Genomic DNA, 26,513 nt, shown 5'->3' on the forward strand with positions numbered 1-26,513 from the left:
GGATTGTGTCAGTATACTGCATTTATCTTGCTTTTGTTTTTTCAACTGATGAAGGCCAAAGTGGCTACTGTATGATTTTATGAATGTGTGTCTTATGAGTGTGTGTCCAGTAATAATACTCTACTACAGTAATGATACTCTAGCCCAGGCACAATAATGATAATCTACTCCAGGCACAGACTCTTTGGCAATAATACGCTGCATAAATAAATCTTAAAATGATGGGTTCCAAAGTGTCCCTTACTGAGCACACTGCCCTCGTTATGCAGCCTGGCGGTTTTAATGTCTGCTGATTTGCATTCATTTGCATTTGAATTTGCACCGAATGCATCCGCTTCAAACAAATCAGCATTTTCAAACTCTCATACGGAAATGACAGAACGTGGATAAGGCACATTTGAATTTAGATCTGTGTGTTTAGCTCTGGGTAATGATGTAACTGCACGAAACGCTGAAGATGCTGATTGGTCACATTGCGTAATGAAGATGCAATGCCCCTGACCTTGGAGAGGACTGAAACAGACTGCATTGGGCTTCTATTAAAGGCATGAATACAGAAAATGAACCTGATGCACTCTTCATGTGGTGCAGTTACAGGGGAAACAGAATGGAGGGGCAGCTGGAGGAGGCCAGGCGGGGGACCTAACAGGCAATAGATGATGTTATTTGACACTATTCTCTCCTAAATGTTTGTATTAAATGTCCTTATTTTGTAAATGGTCTCTGTTTTACCTGGTCTTTTAATTTCAGGTCATATTTTAGAGTGTATTGCACCAACGTCTAGCTCTTTTTATGATAATAATAGCTTTTTTTCTAGGCTTGAGGTGCTGTACACCATGAAGCAAAATGACACAATTGATATTAATACAGTGATTCCATTATAATATAATGTCTTTATGTATGCAGTGCCCTGAAGAATTACTCTCACCTTGAATAAAGGAGACGGGCCTTTTAGTCACACATCCTGAGCACCAGTAAAGTCCTCTCGATCCCTTTGCTCCTGTAAACCAGCTGTGTCTGCATCTGCATCATCCAAGCCAAACCCTAACCATCTGGGCCTCTGCCAAGGGCAAGCTGATCAGCCTATGTCTGTGCTATGAAATTGTGCTGTGAACATACAGCACAATTTCAGGCATGTTAATCTCTATGCTTCAGTGCATACAGCACAGTCTCAAGCATATTAATCTCTGTGATTCAGTGCATACAGCACAGTCTCAGGCATGTTAATCTCTATGCTTCAGTGCATACAGCACAGTCTCAGGCATATTAATCTCTGTGCTTCAGTGCATACAGCACAGTCTCAGGCATGTTAATCTCTGTGCTTCAGTGCATACAGCACGGTCTCAGGCATATTAATCTCTGTGCTTCAGTGCATACAGCACAGTCTCAGGCATGTTAATCTCTATGTGTCAGTGCTTACAGCACAGTCTCAAGCATATTAATCTCTGTGATTCAGTGCATACAGCACAGTCTCAGGCATGTTAATCTCTATGCTTCAGTGCATACAGCACAGTCTCAGGCATATTAATCTCTGTGCTTCAGTGCATACAGCACAGTCTCAGGCATGTTAATCTCTGTGCTTCAGTGCATACAGCACAGTCTCAGGCATATTAATCTCTGTGCTTCAGTGCATACAGCACAGTCTCAGGCATGTTAATCTCTATGTGTCAGTGCTTACAGCACAGTCTCAAGCATATTAATCTCTGTGCTTCAGTGCATACAGCACAGTCTCAGGCATGTTAATCTCTGTGCTTCAGTGCATACAGCACAGTCTCAGGCATATTAATCTCTGTGCTTCAGTGCATACAGCACAGTCTCAAGCATATTAATCTCTATGGTTCAGTGCATACAGCACAGTCTCAGGCATGTTAATCTCTATGCTTCAGTGCATACAGCACAGTCTCAGGCATATTAATCTCTGTGCTTCAGTGCATACAGCACAGTCTCAAGCATATTCATCTCTGTGATTCAGTGCATACAGCACAGTCTCAAGCATATTAATCTCTGTGATTCAGTGCATACAGCACAGTCTCAGGCATGTTAATCTCTATGATTCAGTGCATACAGCACAGTCTCAGGCATATTAATCTCTATGATTCAGTGCATACAGCACAGTCTCAGGCATATTCATCTCTATGATTCAGTGCATACAGCACAGTCTCAGGCATATTCATCTCTGTGCTTCAGTGCATACAGCACAGTCTCAGGCATATTAATCTCTGTGCTTCAGTGCATACAGCACAGTCTCAGGCATATTAATCTCCATGCTTTCGTACATTTTCTGTCCTTTTTTGTACTGCTGTGGGTCTCACAGACAGAGAATTGGCATAAAAATTCGGCGCAAAGACAGTGATTTACATATCTTTACGATAACTGGGTTTTCACATAGAAAAGAACTTTTACCGATGCAGCACATTTCCCTATTTGTATTTGTATGTTTGTAAATTTTTATGTGCATGTGCTAGCGTTTTTTATTGTGTTCGTGAATTTGTATGTGCATGTGCTGGCATTCTTGAATGTGTTTGTGTATTTGTATGTGCATATGCTGTCATTCTTGAATGCGTTTATGCATTTGTATGCGCATTTGCTTTTGTACTAAAGTGTTTATGTTTTCATTAGCGCTGTAGTGTGGGGATTGGAGTCCCTGCCCCAGGCCTCACTCCCACAGTCCTTTCCCAACCCGGACGAGTTCAGCACCGTGGACAGCGCCGGTGGGGCCTGGGGCAACTCCAGCACCTCACTCAGGGCCGGGCAGCGCTCTGAGGGCCAATTACTGAATCAGGCAGCCAATTATCTGCAAGGCAGAAGAACACCTGAAGCCCAAACAGATGATTGGCTGCCTCCCAACAAAAGGCCTTCAGTCTCAGTTTCAGGTGGAGTGGGTTTTTTTTTTTTTTTTTTTGGGTGAGGGGGAGGCAGGCACTCTCTAGCCTGTCCTGTTTTCCTTAGCAGCTGCAAGCAAAGCCTGACCCTCCCTCGGCCTGGGTGGGGGGTGGTGGCGGCACCATGCCCTCCCCTCCCCTCCCCTGCCTCCCCCCCCCCCCCCCCATGCTTACGTCCTACCCCAGCCTCTCCCCCCTATGCTCACGGTCCTACCCCCCCCCCCCCCCCCCCCCATGCTTACGGTCCTACCCCTGCCTCTCCCCCTATGCTTACGGTCCTACCCAGCCTCTCCCCTCCATGCTTACACTCCTACCCCAGCCTCTCCCCCCTATGCTTACGATCCTACCCCAGCCTCTCCCCCCTATGCTTACAGTCCTACCCCAGCCTCTCCCCCCTATGCTTACGGTCCTACCCCAGCCTCTCCCCCTTTCGCTTTCGTTATTCATGGTCTTCCTCCCCTCAGCCTCCCCCTGTTTCACCTGTGCCAGGTCTCTACAGTCCTCTGCTGCAGTGTGCAGATCTGCTAATTCATCTGGCTCTGTGTATTCTTCAGTCTTTCTGCTTTTTATGTGTCTGCATTTCTATCATGGGGAATATCCACTGGTATTCCAGTAGATCCATGGGGAATATCCATTTTATCCCAGCACAGTCATGGGGAATGGCTGCATCCTATTCTCATAGAAAATATAAATCCTTTTATAGATTTGTCATGTACTTGTTATTTATTTACCATATTGTGTGATAACTCTAAATTATATAATTACATATTTATTAAAACTTTTTTTCTAATTTTAGGAACAGGCTCTCAAAGTCTGACCACTTAATTAAGTAAAATTATTTTCTTTCAACCATAATCTAATTAATCTAATGATTAAACTCTCCCTGTCTTTGATTTGTTTTGTTTTTCGTGCTGAAGCTTTGCTTCTGACCTAGTTGATGTGCTTCTCCTGAGAATCCTGACGGCTCATCAAACCAAGTGCAGTTTCACAGAAGGAGAGCCGAAATGGCCGGTTTCCAATCGCCCCCTCCCAGCGGGATGGGGGCTCTGTTTCTGACGGTGGTTGAGGAATTTGCCTGAACGCATTTTCACTTGAAATGCGAGCGCCTGAAAGGTCTTCCTGCACTGCCCTGTCTGCAGAGCTTCTGCTCCTGAGCACTGCAGAGCTTCTGCTCCTGAACACTGCCCTGTCTGCAGAGCTTCTGCTCCTGAACACTGCCCTGTCTGCAGAGCTTCTGCTCCTGAACACTGCCCTGTCTGCAGAGCTTCTGCTCCTGAACACTGCCCTGCCTGCAGAGCTTCTGCTCCTGAACACTGCCCTGTCTGCAGAGCTTCTGCTCCTGAACACTGCCCTGTCTGCAGAGCTTCTGCTCCTGAACACTGCCCTGTCTGCAGAGCTTCTGCTCCTGAGCACTGCAGAGCTTCTGCTCCTGAACACTGCCTGCTGCAGAGCCTCTGCTCCTGACACTGCCCTGCTGCAGAGCTTCTGCTCCTGAACACTGCCCTGCCTGCAGAGCTTCTGCTCCTGAGCACTGCAGAGCTTCTGCTCCTGAACACTGCCCTGCCTGCAGAGCTTCTGCTCCTGAACACTGCAGAGCTTCTGCTCCTGAACACTGCCCTGTCTGCAGAGCTTCTGCTCCTGAGCACTGCAGAGCTTCTGCTCCTGAACACTGCCCTGTCTGCAGAGCTTCTGCTCCTGAACACTGCCCTGCCTGCAGAGCTTCTGCTCCTGAGCTCTGCAGAGCTTCTGCTCCTGAACACTGCCCTGCCTGCAGAGCTTCTGCTCCTGAACACTGCCCTGCCTGCAGAGCTTCTGCTCCTGAACACTGCCCTGCCTGCAGAGCTTCTGCTCCTGAACACTGCAGAGCTTCTGCTCCTGAACACTGCTCTGTCTGCAGAGCTTCTGCTCCTGAGCACTGCCCTGCCTGCAGAGCTTCTGCTCCTGAACACTGCCCTGTCTGTAGAGCTTCTGCTCCTGAGCACTGCAGAGCTTCTGCTCCTGAACACTGTCCTGTCTGTAGAGCTTCTGCTCCTGAACACTGACCTGTCTGCAGAGCTTCTGCTCCTGAGCACTGCAGAGCTTCTGCTCCTGAACACTGCCCTGTCTGCAGAGCTTCTGCTCCTGAACACTGCCCTGTCTGCAGAGCTTCTGCTCCTGAACACTGCCCTGTCTGCAGAGCTTCTGCTCCTGAACACTTTTACAAGTTCACCACCTTGGCAGTGAGGCCATGCAGGAAACAAGAGAGACTGCGCCATGCACATGACCTTAAACTGCAGCTCACAGGTGAGACTGCGCCATGCACATGACCTTGAACTGCAGCTCACAGGTGAGACTGCGCCATGCACATGACCTTGAACTGCAGCTCACAGGAGAGACTGCAACATGCGCATTATTTATACTGCAGTTTACTGTGTGCTTAACCTGGTAATGGGCTTGTCCTCAGATGCATCTCAGTGTGATCCCAGCCAAACAGAAATCTGGGAAGATTTTCATCATTCTAAGTATACTAAGGTCTTCAGAGAGTGAGTAAGCCTTTCAGTGAAAAGCGCAATCTTAAGGTTAATGGATTGAGATATTGAAGCTGGCCCACAGTTCAGCCAATCTCATACTTTTAAGATAAAAGATCCTGCCAGCCTTGAAAGATTTAGGCACAGCTTACTACTCATATCACCCAGAGTCAATTATAAAATCACTGATAAGATTTACACCAGAACATTACAGAGCAGTACTGCCACCTACTGGACAAACATGAGGATGAACATATTGAGTACCCAGAGCCCACAAGTGAGATTCTGCCTCAGGAGAACATGGAGATGTTGTAGATCTGGACTACAGGAGTGAGGTGAAATTCAGAAGTAGACCACATACCCCACAATGCACCTACCCCACACTACACCTACCCCACAATGCACCTACCCCACACTACACCTGCCCCACTCTACACCTGCCCCACAATGCACCTACCCCACACTACACCTACCCCACAATGCACCTACCCCACAATACACCTACCCCACAATGCACATACCCCACAATGCACCTACCCCACACTACACCTGCCCCACAATGCACCTACCCCACAATACACCTACCCCACAATGCACCTACCCCACAATACACCTACCCCACAATGCACATACCCCACACTACACCTACCCCACAATGCACCTACTCCACAATGCACCTACCCCAAAATGCACCTACCCCACAATGCACCTACCCCACAATGCACCTACCCACAATCACTACCCTACAATGCACATACCCCACACTACACCTACCCCACAATACACCTACCCCACAATGCACATGTCCCACAATGCACCTACCTCACAGTACACCTACCCCACAGTGCACATACCCCACAATGCAACTACTCAACAATATACATACCCTACAAAGCACCTACCCTACAAATGCGCCCTCTAATCTGTGCACGCTCACTCTGCAGGAACTTTTGTTATTTTACTCTGCAGTGCTTTGCTTCCAAGCTCCCTTTCTCAGTGCACTTTGCAGAGCTGTGCATCGATGCGCATTAAAGCTACTCAGGATAAAGACATTCTCATGGGCACATCAGCAGTGCCTGAGCTGGGATTCCCTCAGTTGCAAAACCCTCGCTGTAATCTATCTTCCCTTATCACTGCTTTTCACACCGTGTGTAATGCAACACTTCTGGTAGTCAACACTAAAATACTTTCAATATCAGTTCATTTGATCTCAGGTGTACTGTAGGTGTGGAATTTTCAGCTTGTTAATTCCCTGGTGTCCTGCAGGGGGAGATAATTCCCCACAACTTGTTTTTTCATATTTTATCTTTCTCACTACAGCAGCAGTGCATAAACTGTGGGGAGATATCTATTGGGTCGTGAAATCGTTGTAAGTTACCCTGGATTTAAACCATACGCAGAATTCCCGCGGCGCTCTTACGAGAAGTCTTTTTTTCAGTGGATTGAGAGGCGACACAATTCCTGCTCTGCCAAACTGCTTGTAATAATTGTCCTTGATGCTCTTGCTTGGCTAGTAAATTCACATTTAGGCCAATGGCGCATAAACTGTGGCGTCAGCCAGCCAAACTTTGGTCGCGGGGGATATCTGTTTGGTTGTGATATTGTGTAGCTTACAACGCAATGCAATTAGGCCTGCTTGATTAGGTTATCAGTATTCATCAATTTTATTCTGTGTTTGTACAAATAAATGCTGAATAGAAAAAATGAAGCATGGAAACACAGTTTTATTGTTTGCATTTGACAGCGTATCATATAATCACGTAAAGGCCTGTTTTAATGCTGACGGGTGTGTCATTGCTCCTGCACTGCACAAGATTCTACCTAATTAACTTGCTTATTGCTCATGCAACATGAGATTAGTTAAATGTTTCAGCTAATCATTGAAATCCGATCTGTATGTGCTTCTGACATTTAAAAAATCTGTAACATAACATATTTAAATATCGGCTGTTTTGAAATATTAGCAATATATTGAAATATTAGCATTAGAGATTTGTTTAATTTCCCACAAGAAAATGGATACCTCCCATTAAAAAGAGACTCACTGGCAATGACTGTAACTTGAATAAGAAAAAATGTTTTGTTTTATCCTATTGTTTTCTGCCTGGCAACTTTGAGCAATTTACCCATACTATTCTTCAAGCCTTAAATTATGCTAATTTGACTGTGCTGTCTGTGATTTCAGTGACTTGGTCCTTTCATTTAGCTTTTCGGTATTAAAAACATCGCTATTGTCAGCAGTTTAACAATTAATTATCATTTAATTGTTATTGTGTGACGTGAACAACCACACAAAACACCTGCCACTCAAACGGCCCAGGCACTCCCGTGACTGACAGGCAGCAGGTTGACTGACAGGCTGACCCTGCAAACATGACAGACAGGACAGCCACGCTTAGTGGAACTACATACCAATAGAGGAGAATTTCCTAGGGGCGCTACAGCATTATTGATTTTATTTTTTTTTAAATGTCCCTTGTAGTGTAGATGCAACATAGTAGAATGTATGATTCCTGAAGTTTGGGCCAGAGGCTCATGTCCCCTACAGGGGACAGAAATGAATTGCTGGGTTGTAGGAGCGTATTAATCGGAGTGACACAGCGCCCGGTGATAGCCACCCCTGCTGCAGCCTGGGGCAGCAGGCTCTGAGCCAGAACAAGCAGCGCAGGGGACTACAGACGAACATTAGCCTCCCTGGCTAACTCTGGCACATTCACAGAGATGTTATTGATATGCACTGTTCCTGTCAAATAAAATAACGATGAAACAATTCTTCAGACTCCATCTCCCTCCGCAGGAGTCAGACAGGGCATCCTCTGGGCTCCTCTGGGGCAGTGTGGGGCACAGGGACATGTCAGCGGCTGATTGGTTCATCTGGCGAAGCTCTGGAAGGTGGTAGCATGCTGCTAGCCTGGCTTTGGGGCAGGATGCCAGCCTATCAGAATCCTGCATCCTGACTGCAGGCTTGGCCTGTCAGCCAATGAGCACCACTGGCTTTACTGTCCAAAGCATCCCAGTGAAGTCTGTACTTCTACGCTACATCGCTTTACATCGGTCACTTTTTAATTCTCTTTCTGTTATGAGGAATATAATGAGGAGGATGAAGATGAAACCGTTTTTCCACAGGATTTTTACCTTTTTATATTCTGTACCTTTTCTGGCTGAAACCATAAACTGAGTTTTCTGTTGTGAGTAATTTGGGTGAAGAGATTAATTAGTCTGCATGTTTCATCCCGTAGCTGTACAGACTGTGTTCACTTATAACAGACTGCCAGTCTCACTGCATGGTAGGTCATGTGTAGAGGAGCCCATTTCCGTGCGGCTAAAAGACGTTAATGGACGTGAAAACTGTTCTCTTGTCTTCGCTTGCTGTTCACAGTTGTAATGTAACCTGCACATCGACTAGGAGGCGAAAGGGTTCGTGAACCCCCCACACAAGGTCGCTGCAGTGAGCACGTACACGGCACATCCACTCAAACACTTTCCAGGGGTACATGTGGGAAAAAAAAGACATACAGATATTTTTCAGAAAAGATTTACCTGCTACAATAAATGCATAATGAAAACGCTGTCAGTTAAACTACCAGCCCTAGATACTCTCCAAAGGCCAGATTTGGAGGTTTACTGAGAATAACTAGGGCCAATTTAAAATGGTGTTAATTCCAGCAAAACCAAGACTGCTACTGATTTCATTGCTCAATGTTTGTTTGAGAAGTAGATTGCATATGCTCAATCTGGTTATAACACACAGTAAGTATATAGGGTGAATGGATTAAAAATTACATTGCTGTCCTAACATTCAACTAAGGACCACATTAGTTGAGATTCTGACCAGTGGCCAGATATATAAACATTTTGGTCACTGATGTAGCATTATGCCAGGCAGAACAATAACGTAACATTTGACTGACTCTAATCTAGGGTTTAACTAATCTAGAAGAAGTGTTTCCTGTGTTTGTTTACCTGAGAGATTATATAAATTCTCTTTAAATCCAGGGTTATGTCGCCAGATAAAAAAAGGGCATGTTTTGTAGTGATTATTTTAATTGAAGAGAGTACGAGAGCAATTGAGTACTGTGCTTTTTTCTTCTATTCTTTTACTTTTATAAACATATACATACTTAATTCAAGGCTGAAAAGAGAGAGAGAGAGAGCATGCATTTGAATGTGTTTGCATGAATGCTATGTTGCAGACTGAAATGCTTTTGGTTGCAAATACAGAGTCAAATACACCTCTTGGCCAGGTCTGTCCTGAAAAGTTTAAATAGAACAGTACCAAAAAAGGCACTGTTATTCACACCAAAAAGAGAAGAAAAGTTGCAAAAGTGACCATCATCCTTAAAACATTTCCCCAGTTTCCCAGAACTGCTCACACTCACTCCTGACTAATTCCCTAACGTAAACTCACGTCAGAAATGTAAAACTACATGCCTGACACTTCGTGTGTTGTGTGCGCGCGTGAGGGAGATAAGAGTCACGCGTGGGACTGTCCCAGTTAACACAACAATTACATGCAGCCCAACTCCGCGGGCACACTGCGAGCTCGGCGGTCACGAGGGCAAAGGAGAGGTGACGTCAGCCTTCCGACCCAGGGAACAATCAGAGCGTTCTGGAGCCAAATGGTCCTGGAGCTGTAATACGTTCAGCATAGCCAAGCCACCGCCGCGGCGCTGCCGACTTTCAAATTCACCTAGCAATCATTTATTTTCCTGTTGATTTTTCCCTCCTACTTTGTTTTCCTCTGGTCACGTAGAGCGTAGAATTTATAAATCAGGTTTATCGACACCAGTCTTCGTTTCATTCAACTTTTGTGAAGTGGGTAAGTTCTCCTGGTTGTTCTCAAGAGTTCACATTTTTGTACATGCAGCTAGCTCGCTGGCTAGCCAGACGCCGAATGAAAGGAACAAATCCCGGCAGGAATGAATAGGGTGTTTGTTTCATTTCTGCAGTGGGGCAGCATACTTCGGATAAAAGAATGCAGCTAACATGCTAGCTCACAAATAAGTAATCTTGCTTGCATTAACAAATTATCTATTCGGATTGCTGGCTGTGTTTCTGCGATTAGGATTGATTTGTTTGACATTTGTAGCTAGCTATCACAGTTAGCAAGACGCTAGCTTTGATCAGTTGTGTCAGACCCCCAAAGTTGAATTATTCTAGTTACAGCACCATGGCGAGTTTTTAAAGAGCACATTCCGGACTTCAGATAAAATCAAGTAAGCTAAAGTTAGTTAGTAATTGCAATCTTTTGTTAGCAAGCTGGATACACAGGTAGCGTCTGCCAGCAAACGCGGGGAGTTACTAAATGCATCCAAAGCGTACTATACCAGGACTCTCCCAACTAGTTTCTGGCGGAGATTCCGGCTGGGATGGTTTTTTTTTTTGTTGTTTGTTTGTTTTGGTTTTTTTGCCGCACAACTTGGGAATGAACAGTACCTATACCTGACTGGTTTAGCCGAATGTGCGCCGACAGTATCCTGGCTGCAGACACTTGCCGAGCTTGCGTGAAAGTCGGGTGAATTGACCTTGTGCGGCGCGCTCTTGGTCCTCATGCTGGTGACTTGTCAATCTACTCTTTGCAATTATGCAAAATTGTGCAAAACTAACTTCATAAAAAAAATAAAAAAAATTGAGCAAAGTAACGATCATGACATGTCGCACTCATTGAAAGGACCAAGTTGCTACTAGAAAAAGTTAGTTTCGGCAGGGACTAAGCACTACCTTAGAACTCGCACTGATGGGTCTTAACAAAACAGTTTTCAGAGATATTGAAGGGGTGTTAATGCAAATGTTGATGAAGTAACATTTTGTATTTCATATTTTAATTAAGTTCTAATTTTGTTAGGTTTCAGTTGTGGTGATATTTGTTCGGGTGTGAACTTCATCTCAACACTACCACGCAGGTTTTACCGGGACGTGTGGAAGCTGTATGGGCTGCGATGAAGAGTCTTAAAGCGAAGTTCCGGAAAAGCGACGTAAGTGCAGCGTCTTAGTGTGTTTGGGATTTTGGGCCACTAACGGCATGTACTTTGCCACATCCTTTTAAACTTTTGGTTTTATTTCATTACCATTTTTTTACGACCTTATTTTCATTGCGTTGTTACATCGTCTTTGTCTGTCTTTATTATTTGGAAAGTGGTTTAACCTTTATGAAAGTCACACTTACTAATTTCACTCACCTTTTATGCTTCCATAAACTGTGTATCTGAGAATAATAAAAAAAGGGACATGAACTGTACACTGAATTAAAGCTAATGTACTCCCTAGAGATTTACCTCTGTCAGTGTCAAGTAGGTCTGCTCTTTGCATTACATTATTTAGCAGACTGTCTCATCCAGAGCCTCTTAGAATATTCGTCACCACTTGTCTTTTGCGTGAGAAGCTAAATTCTCTTGGAGTTCAAAGAACACCTGGTTTCATTATCTCTTCAAATGTAGTAAAGACTGCGTTAAGCTGTGAAATCACACCTGGTTCTTGCGCAGTGTAGAAATGATCCCGGTCAGTGAACTGGTGTTGCATTTATGTACAGTGGTGCCTTTAATAAAGAATAAAAAGTTTTCTTAAAAAAATGTGAACTTTGATGATGCATCAGAGTGATTAGTCGAACTGGGGAGTCTGCCTGAACCCCCCCTCCACTCCCATAGGCCTGAGATACTGTGGCTCCTAATGGATTTAAATGAATACTGCGAAATATAAATATGAAATACAAGTGCAGAACTGGAGGAATGTTACTTATTTTTGCTTCATTTATTCAGTTGAAAAATGAACAATTACATTTATGGTGATTTTACTTTTGAGATTTTCAATGGAAGTCCTGCCGCGCTGTGCTTTGGTTGCATGTTTTTTAACTGTCTTTTTTTTTTTTTAAAGATTTTGCGTAATGGCAAGAAGTCTGTCACCTGGCATTTGTTGTTAGTTTTATTTGTATTTTTAGTTTTTCATTGCTGTATAATTCAAAGTAAATGAAATGATTCCTGCAATTTTTTCCTTTTGTCAAAAGCTCATGTCCAGGCCTGGCTGGTTAGCAGCGTCCCATCTTAGCCCAGATTGCGGTCTTGTGCTGATGTGGACTGGTACGCATTCACTGCCCACAAACTATGCAGAAAACGGCCCAGAGAGGCCGTCTCACTGGGGCCTGGGTTTGAGTCATGCATGGGAGTGACTTTTCCACAGAAACTCCACAGGAAGTGACCGGCGTCCACTGCGAGTGACTCAGCAGTCATCTCTGCAGACATAACGTGTTTCAGCAGGACAGAGCGGGACAGAGTGGCAGCGGGTAACGCGTTTCAGTAGGACAGTGGCAGCGGGTAACACATTTCAGTAGGACAGAGTGGCAGCGGGTAACGCGTTTCAGTAGGACAGTGGCAGCGGGTGACGTGTTTCAGTAGGACAGAGTGGCAGCGGGTAACGCATTTCAGTAGGACAGTGGCAGCGGGTAATGCGTTTCAGTAGGACAGAGTGGCAGCGGGTAATGCGTTTCAGTAGGACAGAGTGGCAGCGGGTAATGCGTTTCAGTAGGACAGAGTGGCAGCGGGTAATGCGTTTCAGTAGGACAGAGTGGCAGCGGGTAACGCGTTTAAGCTGGACAGAGTGGCAGCGAGTAACGCGTTTAAGCTGGACAGAGTGGCAGCGAGTAACGCGTTTAAGCTGGACAGAGTGGCAGCGAGTAACGCGTTTCAGTAGGACAGAGTGGCAGTGGGTAACGTGTTTCAGTAGGACAGAGTGGCAGCGGTTAATGCGTTTCAGAAGGACAGAGTGGCAGCGAGTAACGCGTTTAAGCTGGACAGAGTGGCAGCGAGTAACGCGTTTCAGTAGGACAGAGTGGCAGTGGGTAACGTGTTTCAGTAGGACAGAGTGGCAGCGGTTAATGCGTTTCAGAAGGACAGAGTGGCAGCGAGTAACGCGTTTAAGCTGGACAGAGTGGCAGCGAGTAACGCGTTTCAGTAGGACAGAGTGGCAGTGGGTAACGTGTTTCAGTAGGACAGAGTGGCAGCGGTTAATGCGTTTCAGAAGGACAGAGTGGCAGCGAGTAACGCGTTTCAGTAGGCCTGCAGGCTGGACAGAGCGGTTGGCAGCGCTGAGGCTGAAATGCTGTGGCCGGGGTGTGAGTCCAGCCTTCGTGGCTGTGATGGACACACCCAGGGAACAGTGGCTTTCAGGCGGGAGTGGAAGTGCATTTGAACACGTTGCAGGTCTGCTCCCAGGCTGAGGTGTTTTTAGTGCCTCTGTGCACTAGCTGCTGCGCAGACTTCAACACCTGCCACACAGATATTCATTAGCCTCCACGGGGCCGTGGGGGAAAGCAGTCGGACCCGTCACACGGAACAGTGGGTGATTAACGTGCGGTGAGTTTCCGCACTCTCTGAGTATCTCTCACCGTTCTGGGGCGAGACCATAACAAGGCGGGAGGGAAATGATGCTAAGTCCATATTAACTACGGGGTGCCGTTTGTCAACGCTGGTCTGAAATGCTTGAAAGATTTTAAAGCATGCGTTTTTCTTTTTTTTAACCATCATGGAAAAAGCTGTTAACTGTAGATCAGGCGTGAGAACGTTGACTGGGCTGCTATTATTGATGCTAGCTGGAGGTATTGTTGGAATCAGAGATTACAGACCGTTTAAAAAAAAAAAAAAAACTTAAAATTAAATTACAGATTATTATTATTATGATTATTATTAATTACATTTATATAGCACTTTTTCAAATGCTCAAAGTGCTTTACAGTGAAGGGGAACTCACCTCACCCACCACCAATGTGTAGCACCCACCTGGGTGATGCACGGCAGCCAATTTGCGCCAGAACGCTCACCACACGTTAGCGAAGGTGGAGAGGGAGAGAACAAAGATGTCCTGGAGGGGGGCATTTTGAAAACACATGAGCTTTCATACTGTAGATACTGGACAAGATGATGGATGACCTGAAACTGCACGATTTGGTCATTTCGACCCCCCCCCCCCCCCCCCCTTGGTTTCAGATTTCAGATGAGAGCTGACCTCTCACAGTCCAGATTCTCCGTGCTCTCTCCGCTGGCCCGAAATGTCACGGCGTGTGCCAGACGGGCTCGCGAAGCAGTGTTTAAGCAGCTTTGCCGCTCGGTGCGTTTATGTAGGCTAATTACTTTTAGAAGCACCCCTGCTAAGCCAAATAAAAGTCAGGCGCGTTTCTTTCATGACTGTGGTGGTACTGTGCCGCAGTAAATTTCTCCTGTCGTCTGTCCGACGTGGCTAGCCTGCTCTGCTCCTGCCTCCGATGACCTCCATAAATCTCCGTCTGACAGAAGCCGCTGAGATCGCATTCTGGTCCGTTTCAGACATGCCCCTTGACCCTACCACCAAAAGAAAAGACTACATGACTGACTACTTCCTACAAGCAAAAAACTTAGTGTCCATGGCTCGGTCTGGAATGTTCCTTTTGCCTGCCACAGGAGAGAGCCAGTCTGGCCTCTGGATTAGCACCCACTTCCAAAACTATAATACTAATCTTCAGTCAGCTGTGCCTCTTTACACCTGCCTCTACAGTAACCACTGCCTCTACCGTAATACCTACATCTACCATAAGTCCTGACACTATCATTCCAGCTATCGGTGGCCATGTCTCCTGTTTCTCGGTGGTGATGGCTTTGAAGTGCGATGGCCCATATTTTAACGTCAGAGGCATTGGCCGTTTGACCCCCTAGGTGCCGTATGCCTGAGAGGTCATGGAGGTCAGGAAGTTCAGTCTTTGGGTGCGAAACTTCAGGCTGTCCGAAATGATGATCCACCTCTTGTGCAGCATTATCAGGCCATTTCTTCGAAAACAAGTTCACCCCCTACCTCATCATTTATTCACAAATTCCATTTGCATCTCTATCGAATAACCTTTTTCATGGAACCTCAAAATCCACCTCTACTGAGAATAAAAACTTTTGGGTGATATTTGTTTTATTTATTTTTTAATTTTTTTAAAATTTGGCATTTCCATTCAGTTTTTCTTTTTTGAAACTTCAAAATGCGCGTAAAATAACTTAATAGACATATAGCTGGTAACACCTGCTCATCGACCCCTCTCAGAGTAACTCCTGGTGCTGCCTAAAGAGACGTGTTTGGCGAAATGTGCCAGTGAATTCTGGGAGCTTATTAAAGTGGGTGACGGGGATTCTGTTATTGACAGTTGGCTCCAACAGTGGAGGAATGGCTTCACTCCACTTGTATAAAATACCCAGTTGCAGATTTGCAGCACTGAATCAATATTATTCTTTTTTTTTTTTTTTTTAATCTGAAGATGTAGCGCTTAGTAATTTCTTCACTGCTGATTGTGTAGGAATGAGTGACAGGGAGTTTGATAGCTTCCTGATCATATGCATTCTGGTTTGTCATCTAAGAAAAATAGTGACTGGTGCAATCTTTTGATGACATATGCAGAAAAATGTTGTTTTGACAGGTAAGATTTCTTTTAGTTGGAATTAGTATTTCTGTGTGTGTTACTTAAAAAGTCTGGTTTGGTCAGGTCTTGTTTGCCAAGTGTTAACATCAAACAAAACTGACAAGTTGCATTCGTGTTCATTCTCCAGACTCCCTCTCCCTCTCTTTCCCTCCCTCCCTCTCCCTCCCTCTCCCTCCCTCTCTCCCTCTCTCCCTGCTTTAGTCATAGGCAAATGAAGGGGGTGTGTGTGGGTGCCCTGAGGCGGGTTTTGGTGTGCGAGTGTTTGTGTGGAAACTGCTAGCTGCGGCCTTCTCGTGGCTCTGCCAGCGTTCTGTGGGCGATTTGGGGGAGGCGGACAGCTTGGATGCATTAGGCTAAACCTCACGCGCTGTTCTCCAAAACCGCCCCTCCAGGCACGCTGGTCTCCTGGAGCAGGCCTCGCTTGGTCTGCAGGACTCAATGAGCATGCAGTCAAACACACTGATATACAGAGAGAGGACTGTCCTCACAAGCACGTCCTCAAATCAATGAGCATACACACTCAAACACACTCATACAGAGAGAGGACTGTCCCCACAAACACGTCCTGCTAAATCAATGAGCATACACACTCATACGCACTCATACACAGAGAGGACTGTCCCCACAAACACGTCCTGCTAAATCAATGAGCATAAAGTCAAACGCACTGGTAGGACTGTCCTCTTGAAAAGGCGCTGTAAAAAAAACTTTATCCTCTCCCTGTGGTCATGTGCAGGGGTCATTCTTTCAGTAAGATTTATGATCTTCTACTTTGTCATCTGATGACTGATATATCAGGCAAATAATGGGAGAAATAATAATCTTCTTTGGACAGATTGCTATCTGTGTTTTTTATTTTTTATTTTTTCATCTGGGTTCCTGAAACCCAACACTGCCTACAGTGTTTTTCACTTCATTGGAATAATGAGTGTATTTCTCAGCTTGGTTACTTAGCAACAATGCTAAGCCATCTCCTTATGAATAAATCTGCCCACAGACCGACCAAGTTCTGGCACCAGGAAGTTGAGGGCTTTATGTGTTTTTTGTGTGTTTTTCTTCCCTTGGTTTGTGCTGCATGGATGTGGTTTAACGCTGGTCACTTCACGCTCTCTGACTGCTGAAGGCCTGGCAGTTCAGCGGCTTCCAGCCTCCGTTTGCTGAGTAGCCGCGTGAAGCTGGTGCTGAAGCAGAGGTGTGGGCCTTGTGCTGTGAGAGCGTGGCCTGTTAAAACCAGCAGCTCCACGCTGGTGCTGAAGCAGAGGTGTGGGCCTTGTGCTGTGAGAGCGTGGCCTGTTAAAACCAGCAGCTCCACGCTGGTGCTGAAGCAGAGGTGTGGGCCTGGTGCTGTGAGAGCGTGGCCTGTTAAAACCAGCAGCTCCACCCAGCTGTGGCGGTGCTGAGCATACCGGCCTGACCAATGTGGGCTGACCAGTCGCTCATTCCTCGTTAGTGACTGGTCTCATGGCGCTATCACAGCAGGACGTGGCGTCGGCCATTACGCTGTCTTCCTCAGGTCCTGCGCTCCTCATCCGCTGGCGGAGGGCGGGGGGGCGGGGGGAGAGTGCCGTAGGGTCGCGGGTGACTAGCGCATCGATTGCGTAATCAAACATGGAATGGATTAGGGATGTATCTGTGGAATTCTGCCTGTGGGCACTTGACTGTTGTGTGTAAGTAATGCGGTGGTGTGTGAATGGCCATTCTGTGTTTAATGGGCATGAATACCTGGGCAGGTCAAAAGGAGGTTGGCGAGAATGGTACTTAGTATTTTAACAGTGGTGCCGCATGCTGTGTATTGGCGGGGTTTTGCCATGGAATGAGGCATGACCATGCTGTGGCCAATCAGGCTGAATTCCACATTAACAGTCAGTCCAATTGGAATGCTCCTTTAAACCTTTGAAGAGTTGGTTTCTTTGCATGCTTTTTTCAGAATTCCAAGCCGGTGTTCTAGAACCCGACTGCTTTCTGTTACCAGTAGTGATTGTGACATCAGCATTAGAATGTTGGGGTGTAGAAGGTTGTAGAGCAGTTGATGGGGTATAGAAGGCTGTAGAGCTGTTGATTGGGTGTAGAAGGCTGTAGAGCAGTTGATTGGGCGTAGAAGGCTATAGACCTATTGTTGGGGTGTAGAAGGCTGTAGAGCTGTTGATGGGGTGTAGAAGGCTGTAGAGCTGTTGATTGGGTGTAGAAGGCTGTAGAGCTGTTGATTGGGTGTAGAAGGCTATAGAGTGGCTGATGGGGTGTAGAAGGCTGTAGAGCTGTTGATTGGGTGTAGAAGGCTGTAGAGCTGTTGATGGGGTGTAGAAGGCTGTAGAGCTGTTGTTGGGGTGTAGAAGGCTGTAGAGCTGTTGATGGGGTGTAGAAGGCTGTAGAGCTGTTGTTGGGGTGAAGAAGGCTGTAGAGCTGTTGATGGGGTGTAGAAGCTGTTGATGGGGTGTAGAAGCTGTTGATTGGGTCGAGCCCTTTAAGAGGCTCAGTGTGGATTTCTCTGTTTCCAGGCGCCAGCAGAAGCTTAACACAGACAGGAAGTGACCTTTTAGTAACCCCCCCCCCCCCCCCCCCCCACACACACACTTTTCTTGCTAGAAAAAGATAATTCATGGAAGAAATCTGAAAACCAAACAAAAGCACTCTGAGTGGTTTTAAAGGTAAACATGGCCTCCCGGTGATTAGGCCTGATCTTGGCCTGGTCCTGTTCTTTAGACCACTTTGCATTTGTATTTGCATAGATTTGAACAGTCCAGCAGTTTGGTGTTAGATGGTGTCCGAACATGAAGGTCCTCTCTGTCTCTATCGATTCCTGTCTCCTCCTGACTTTGGATTTCCTGTCTACTTTTTCTGAACCCCAGCGTTTGGCCGGGGGGGGGGGGGGGGCGGGGTGGGGTGGGGGTGGGGGCTGGGGGGGTTGGGTTATCGAGTTTCTCAGCGAAACTGTGCTTTAGTCTTACTGGGACATTCTTTTTCTGAAGGGGTAGGGGAGCGCGAGAGAAAGAAAATATCCTCTTTTTCTATTTTGGGTTGAGCGCTGGCGCGCGGTCGGCTGAAATTGCGCTGGTATTTGTGCTCGCGCCAGACCTCCATACTTCAGGAGGCCTGGTGAGCTGGAATGCCAGAGAAAATAGCTCTGCAGAGCCGGCCGCTTTCCAAACCATCCCTGCGATGGTAAAGACGTTCGCTTTCGCCGAGCGTCTCCGTGTTTGATCCATCTCTGTCATGTTCTTTGTGCTCCGGTCGTAATTTTGTCTGAGCCTACATCTTCGTCTTCATCCCGTCTTGATTTTGCAGTCCGTCCCAGAGTCAAGGAATGGGGGTTTGCGTCAGTTCCAGGATCTTTCAAAGTGGTGTTTGTGTTTAAAGTTATGCGACGGTCCACACCTGAGTTGAACCTTGTAATGGATCTATGTGGCGGTCCTGTGGGCTTCCAAGCAGAGAAATCTCATAGCCGAGGCTGAATCTAATATTACAACTAATCGTCTGAAACTAAATGGCCAACTTCAGCCAAATTTCTAAATGTACTGTGTACTTGGCAATGTATACGTGAAATATTTGCTTGATCCAATTTCACGGCAACCTAGATCTCTTGTTGGGGTAATTAAGCTGATTTCTCACAAATGATGTTATTTGAGGAAGTAAGTCTCATTCTATTTTACAAGTTCGTGTTGGCTCCGGTGCACAGTCTTGTAGCATGTCTGTGCTTGGTCGTCCTGCATGTGAATCACTTCATCATGATGTCATGCGTGATTTGTTACTTTTGCGGTCGTTGCGTAAGCTTGCTCAGGGAGACTGACGTGATGAGCCATTGACAGACAGACAGGCTCAGTGCTGGGGAGAACTGAGAAAAAATGTTAGCTCAGTGTTAACTCGCAGCGTTAGCTTGTTAGCTCACAGCTTTAGCTCACAGCTCACAGCGTTAGCTCACAGCTCACAGTGTTAGCTCGCAGCTCACAGAGTTAGCTCTGTTTTAGCTCTGTGTTCGCTCACAGTGTTAGTTGTGTGTCAGCTCCCAGTGTTAACTCTGTGTTAGCTCACAGAGTTAGCTCTGTGTTAGCTCACAGCGTTAGCTCACAGCATTTGCTCACAGTGTTAGCTCACAGCGTTAGCTCTGTGTTAGCTCTGTGTTAGCTCACAGTGTTAGTTGTGTGTTAGCTCACAGTGTTAACTCTGTGTTATCTCACAGAGTTAGCTCTGTGTTAGCTCACAGCGTTAGCTCACAGCATTTGCTCACAGTGTTAGCTCACAGCGTTAGCTCTGTGTTAGCTCTGTGTTAGCTCACAGTGTTAACTCTGTGTTATCTCACAGAGTTAGCTCTGTGTTAGCTCACAGCGTTAGCTCACAGCATTTGCTCAGTGTTAGCTCACGGTGTTAGCTCTGTGTTAGCTCACAGCATTTGCTCACAGTGTTTGCTCACGGTGTTAGCTCTGTGTTAGCTCACAGCGTTGGCTCACAGCATTTGCTCACAGTGTTAGCTCACGGTGTTAGCTCTGTGTTAGCTCACAGCGTTTGCTCACAGTGTTAGCTCACAGTGTTAGTTGTGTGTTAGCTCACAGTGTTAACTCTGTGTTAGCTCACAGCATTTGCTCACAGTGTTAGCTCACGGTGTTAGCTCTGTGTTAGCTCACAGCGTTTGCTCACAGTGTTAGCTCACAGCTCACAGCGTACTGAACCACACTCGCCTGCTCCCTGTGAGGACCACAGTTTCACGGCCCCTTGTGCCAAAGCCTAGTGCTCCGTTCCGAGTCGTGTTAAACTACTTTCACAGACATTAGCGTCCGGCGCTCTGGGGGAGATCGGCTCAGCGGCTAAATGACTTTTACAGACCGAGTGTGTGGTTGGTGTCTCAGGTTGTCTTGGAAAAGAGACAGAGAAAGAAAAGCAGATGCTGGATTTCTGCTGGGAAACAGGCTCAGACCCAGCTGAAAGGGGCCAACAGGTGTCTTGCCAAGTGCGTCGTACCAACGGGAAGTTTCTGGCGTTAAAGCCATACTGGCATGAGGAGGTGAAGCCTGGATCACAGCGGGTGCCAGTTCAGATCCAGCTGCACCGAGTTTAATGCGTCTCTCTGCTGGTTATGGCTGTGGATGTGATTGAGTTTAATGCATCTCTATGCAGGTTAGGGCTGTGGATGTGATTGAGTTTAATGCATCTCTAGAGCTGTGGATGTGATTGAGTTTAATGCATCTCTATGCAGGTTAGGGCTGTGGATGTGATTGAGTTTAATGCATCTCTATGCAGGTTATGGCTGTGGATGTGATTGAGTTTAATGCATCTCTAGAGCTGTGGATGTGATTGAGTTCAATGCATCTCTCTGCAGGTTACAGCTGTGGATGTGATTGAGTTTAATGCATCTCTATGCAGGTTATGGCTGTGGATGTGATTGAGTTTAATGCATCTCTATGCAGGTTAGGGCTGTGGATGTGATTGAGTTTAATGCATCTCTATGCAGGTTAGGGCTGTGGATGTGATTGAGTTTAATGCATCTCTATGCAGGTTATGGCTGTGGATGTGATTGAGTTTAATGCATCTCTATGCAGGTTATGGCTGTGGATGTGATTGAGTTTAATGCATCTCTATGCAGGTTATGGCTGTGGATGTGATTGAGTTTAATGCATCTCTAGAGCTGTGGATGTGATTGAGTTTAATGCATCCCCCCCCTCCCCCGCAGACAGGAAATGGGGTCTGTCTGTTTCAGACCCTCCTGGGTTTCGCTGTGACTTTAACAGGCTGCATAAATCTCAGCACAGAGCCAGACTGCTGTCCAACCTGTACAGATTGCGGGACTTCAAAAGCCCAGAGATGTACGTGAAACGAGGGTTTTGTGTTTATAGTGAGATGCGGAGGGTGTGTGTTGCGGGGGTGTCGGTGTTGCCGGGGCTGTGATACACACATTTTCAGGCTTGTGTCTGAGAAGCTCTCTGACCTCACTGGGGAGATATGGCAGCAGTGGGGGGGTAGCGGGTTGGAGACCCGTGCCAGTCCGGTGTGGGGGGGGGTAGTGACTCATGTTTCTGAAAGGCGAGTCAGACCCTCTGTCTGCAGGGCCTACTGCAGCCTAATTGATGGGGGTCTCGTGCGAGCCAGCGAAGGCTGTTTTACACCCCTTCTAAATTTAGATTTGACTACAGAACAGGACCCAGCTGCTACCCCCCCTCCCCCCACCAGGTGCGTGTTCCCGTGCTGCTATCCAAATTCACTCCGACCCTCCTAACCCCCCCCCCCCCCCCGTCCTAGTCTGACTCCTCTGGTTCTTATTTGGACCCCATAACCAGCTCATATGGGGCGGGGCGGAGTGCGGGGGGGGGGGGGGGGGGGGGGTCAGAACAGCTCAAGGAGGGGAAGGGGGCTGGTCTTATAAACCTCACCTTTGAGGTACCTCACAATATTCTGTTCATCCGTACAGCACCTAGAGGACTGAGGGTAAAAGTCATTGGCTGTGACCCATGCCGTTTCTGCCATCTGATTGTTTGAGGCAAGTCCACATTGGGAGTGGCCATGTCGAAGGTAGACGATGTTTGTAGGTGTCAGGAGGCTTGTAACGGAATGGGTTTGAGTCAAAGAGGTAATGTTTTACTCTAACACTCTGTGTTAGGATTTGCCAAATGTGTGACTCCTTTGCTAAAGACATCTGTCACCTACAGCTATAGCCGCGTTTCCACCAAAATTACCCGGAACTTTCAGTCCCAGGAACTACTTTACCAGGAACTAAAAGGTTCCTTCAGCCAATGGTTGTCTGCGTTTCCACCGGGGTCTAAAGTACCGCGAAGATTAGGCAATTAGCCCACTGACGTTGTCGTCGGTCCATCTGTCATATGATTTCTTCTGTAACCCCATACTACCACCGAAGTAGCCTACATTATTTTCTAATAACCGGGACAGCCCGGAGGGGTTTATTCCACTTATATACAACGGGTTACCAACAATGACTATATATGGTTACTTTTGTATTTATTGATTTTCATATATCCTCTCAAACACATTCATTAACAGCAGAAAACATGCACACGTTGTAAACAATTTGCTGTTTTATTACTTTCTCGTCGTCAATTCCATATAGGCTAATCGCAAAATGACAAGAATAGAACGAAAACTCGGAATTGCGTGAAAATGTAAATTAGTAGTGGTACACCACCGTTTGCTTTCCTTCGAAGTTACTGCTAGCCGAGCAGCGAAGTGTGCCCTCCAGATGCGAACCATGCACCATAAATGAGTCCATAGTCTTCCTGGTATGTTCGTGGAATTGAAAAATGGCAGTAAAATTGAGTAAAATTACGGCAGTCTGAAAAAGCTAAAGGGAAGATTACTAGAATTAACCTGTTATTTTACCCGGATAAAAAGTGCGGAAGGTGATTTCCAGTTTGCTTGTACTGTATCACCAATGTTAATTATGCAGAACTACCGCATACCTCACATAACTGTATCAAACGTTTTGAGTCAATTACAATGGGCTAACAAAGAAAATCCGGAAGAAAATATTCAGCAACCGAATTAATCCGTTTGAATGTTTTGGTAGCCTACGTAATATGCTGTCCCAGCACGAATGCTTAGCATTTTATAAAACGAATACTAAAGCAAGAAAAGAACAGAAGAGCACACGTTATAATTCCAAGACGTTGACAGGCTATAACCAAAAGTAGGCTACTGCGCCGCATAACATACAAGTTTGATTTGAAGTTATTATGAAAATAAATTGGTTTGCCGCTGCATATTTTCAAACATTGCGGGTAATAGCGGAAAATAAATACAACACAAATGCTACGAGTACTCGACCAATCAGAAATGTTCAGCGCTGCAAGCTCCACCCAAAAGGTTCCTGTACTTTCGGAAAGTACTACCCCCCGAGCAGGAACGTTTTGGGGGTAAAACAAAGCCCCCAGAACTAAATTTAGACCCTAGTTCCTGCGGTGGAAACGCACTGAGTTCCTCAAAAGGTTCCTAGTTCCGGGGTATAGTTCCTGCGGTGGAAACGCGGCTTATTAAACATATGCTTCCCATGATGCACTTGGTGATTTTCTAAATCTGTTTCCCCACGCGCTGTCCACGCTTGTCTTCTTTGGGTCCTGAAATTCAGTTTGCGTCTGAGGGATATTTTTCAGTGGTTTACGGTATTGCGCAGGGTTGTGCAGTTTGATGTGATTTTTTTGTAGTTTTTTTTGCAGTATTTTGTGGGTTTTTGTAGTTTTTGCCAGTTTGGTGTGGTTTCTTGTAGTTATTAGCAGTATTTTGTAGGTTTTTGTAATTTTTTGCAGTGCTGTTGAGTAAGGACTTCACTGTGTATGATGCATGGAAAACTGATTACCGACAGAACTTCCTTTTCCACAGAATAAATGCACACGTGCAGTTTTGTGCGCTAGAAAGACGGGAATCGAGTTTCACTGGTTGAGAAAAGAAAACTCTTGTTTTTATCCGCTAACAGGGCTGAGAATCAGATCTGTGGGATTTAGTGGTGGTATAAAGTGCAGTTACGCACTGAGGCGTAGTGCTTCATTCTGATACGCGCTGCCCGGGGAGCTGTGTGGATGGGGCGTTTTCCCTGGTGCATGCTGGGATCATAAGGCAGTGATGTCTGGCCCGGGTCCCAGGCTGTTCCTCCGCTGCGTTTGTGTCACACTGAGTAACGGCTTCGTCTCTCACCCTGATGCCTCTCTCACTCAGCGCACCCTGATGCCTCTCTCACTCAGCGCACCCTGATGCCTCTCACTCAGCGCACCCTGATGCCTCTCACTCAGCGCACCCTGATGCCTCTCGCTCAGCGCACCCTGATGCCTCTCTCACTCAGCACACCCTGATGCCTCTCTCACTCAGCGCACTCTGATGCCTCTCTCACTCAGCGCACCCTGATGCCTCTCTCACTCAGCGCACCCTGATGCCTCTCTCACTCAGCGCACCCTGATGCCTCTCTCATTCAGCACACACTGCGGGCGGGACAATAGCCCTGCTCTCAGCACAGTTTGAGGGGCGTGGTCTCCCGCCAGTCTTCTGTCTCCTGCGCTGTGATTTGTTGCTTTTCTGGCGCAGGCTGGCCTCTCTGGCCATGCGGCATTGTGCAGAGTCACCACAACATTTATGTTTGTGTTCAGCAAACAAGACTGCTGCTGAACAGGCCCTGCGTTAGGCCTGTGTTAGGCCCTGCATTAGACCCTGTGTTAGCCCTGCGTTAGGCCCTGCTTTAGACGCTGTGTTAGCCCTGCATTAGACCCTGAGTCAGGCCCTGCTTTAGGCTCTGAGTTAGGCCTGCGTTAGGCCCTGTGTTAGGCCCTGAGTTAGGCCTGCTTTAGGCCCTGAGTTAGGCCCTGCTTTTGGCCCTGCATCCATCCACTTCTGGCAGCCAATCGGAAGCCGGTTAGTCATGGAGCAAAGCGTGTGGGTGACTAATCAGGGATGAGCCTGTGAGGCGGCGACCAATGGGAGTCAAACTGGCAGCCGGGCAGCAAAGCGGATGAGCGGTGGCACAGCAGGGCTTTAACCCCCCCCGGCTGCCCTGCGTGGAGGGATTATGGGCAGCCAGTCCACCCCACACCCCCCCCCCCCCCACCCCCCGCCATGCGTCTAATTCCTGTGTGCCAGATTACTCATCACCCTCCTGGCTGGATCCAGCCATGCTGCTCCCTTTAGAACCACAGCCATCGACTGACAGCGTCTTTAAACGCGTCTCTCACTTCCTGCGTTTTATTGCTCTAAAGAAACAGCACCCAGGCGGTTTTACTGCGCAGTGAGGGATATTTCACACGCTTACCGGTTGCGGTGCGGGGAAATATCGAGCCGTTATGACTGATGGAATAAAAATGGGCTCGATATGACGACGCAACTTCCCTGCGCCAGAGAGGCTGTGCCTTTGAGGTGCCTTGCCGTTACATTACATTACATTACATTACAGGCATTTAGCAGACGCTCTTATCCAGAGCGACTTACACAACTCTTTACATAGCACTTTACATTGTATCCATTTATACAGCTGGATATATACTGAAGCAATGCAGGTTAAGTACCTTGCTCAAGGGTACAACGGCAGTGTCCTTACCCGGGAATCGAACCTACGACCTTTCGGTTACAAGCGCAGTTCCTTACCCACTGTGCCACACTCCGTCCTACATTACAGATGCATTTTGGGGGTTTGTGGTCTAAAGCGAGAAAACACACTTAAAGTGCCTCCAGCCCTGCTCGTGCCTGATGGGACGTCTCCAGAGTTCGCATGTTTGTGCATTTACCCTGACTATCCTTCTGAAAATGCAGTTTAATCTCGTCTTTGGTCTGGCCTATCCCTGCTACTCTCTGTGGTATCTGCTGCGCTCGCGGAACGAAGACCCGGCCTATTAGTGAAACTGGCATTTATGTAATAATAATATAATATGTTTACGCTTGTGAATGTACGACATAAAATGAACCTGTTTGTATGAGTGAAGCCTGACTGTAAGCTTGAACCCCTGAATGTCCCTCTGCCAGCTTCTAAAGCCAGAGTATTATCTGACTGTATGCGAAAACTGTCCTGTATTTCACACCCAAACAATTAGAGGAAGGAGAACAGGCAGTGAAACTGTAGTAACCCCCCCCCGGAACTGAACTGTCCCTTTGAGTCATCTTTGAAACTTGCTTTTGGTTTTGAGGATTTCTTTCAGCAGGACTTTGAACTGACGCTTTTTATTTGGCTTCTCCTCCTGTGAGGTTCCGCCTCGCTGAGCTCCTTCCCGGACGGGTCGGATCGGACCGCAG

The 26,513-nt window shown here is 46.8% G+C and overlaps 1 protein-coding gene across 16 annotated transcripts in view; it reads left to right on the top strand.

The window, feature by feature from the left end:
• The first annotated feature begins 9,919 nt into the window (after positions 1 to 9,919).
• rai14 (retinoic acid induced 14) overlaps positions 9,920 to 26,513 on the top strand; it is a 57,252-nt gene continuing 40,658 nt past the window's right edge. For 14 of the 16 annotated variants that reach the window (XM_064307196.1, XM_064307197.1, XM_064307202.1 and 11 more), the window contains exons 1-2: positions 9,921 to 10,208; positions 11,293 to 11,364. In XM_064307196.1, the coding sequence (XP_064163266.1) occupies positions 11,329 to 11,364 (36 nt within the window). In that variant the 5' untranslated portion in view covers positions 9,921 to 10,208; positions 11,293 to 11,328. Of the gene's footprint in view, positions 10,209 to 11,234; positions 11,365 to 26,513 lie in introns of all 16 variants that reach the window. The other 2 variants (XM_064307212.1, XM_064307198.1) reach the window with 2 other exon arrangements.

This window comes from Anguilla rostrata, chromosome 14 (genome assembly GCF_018555375.3).
Source record: "Anguilla rostrata isolate EN2019 chromosome 14, ASM1855537v3, whole genome shotgun sequence".
In the NCBI taxonomy this organism is placed as follows: Eukaryota; Metazoa; Chordata; class Actinopteri; order Anguilliformes; family Anguillidae; genus Anguilla; species Anguilla rostrata.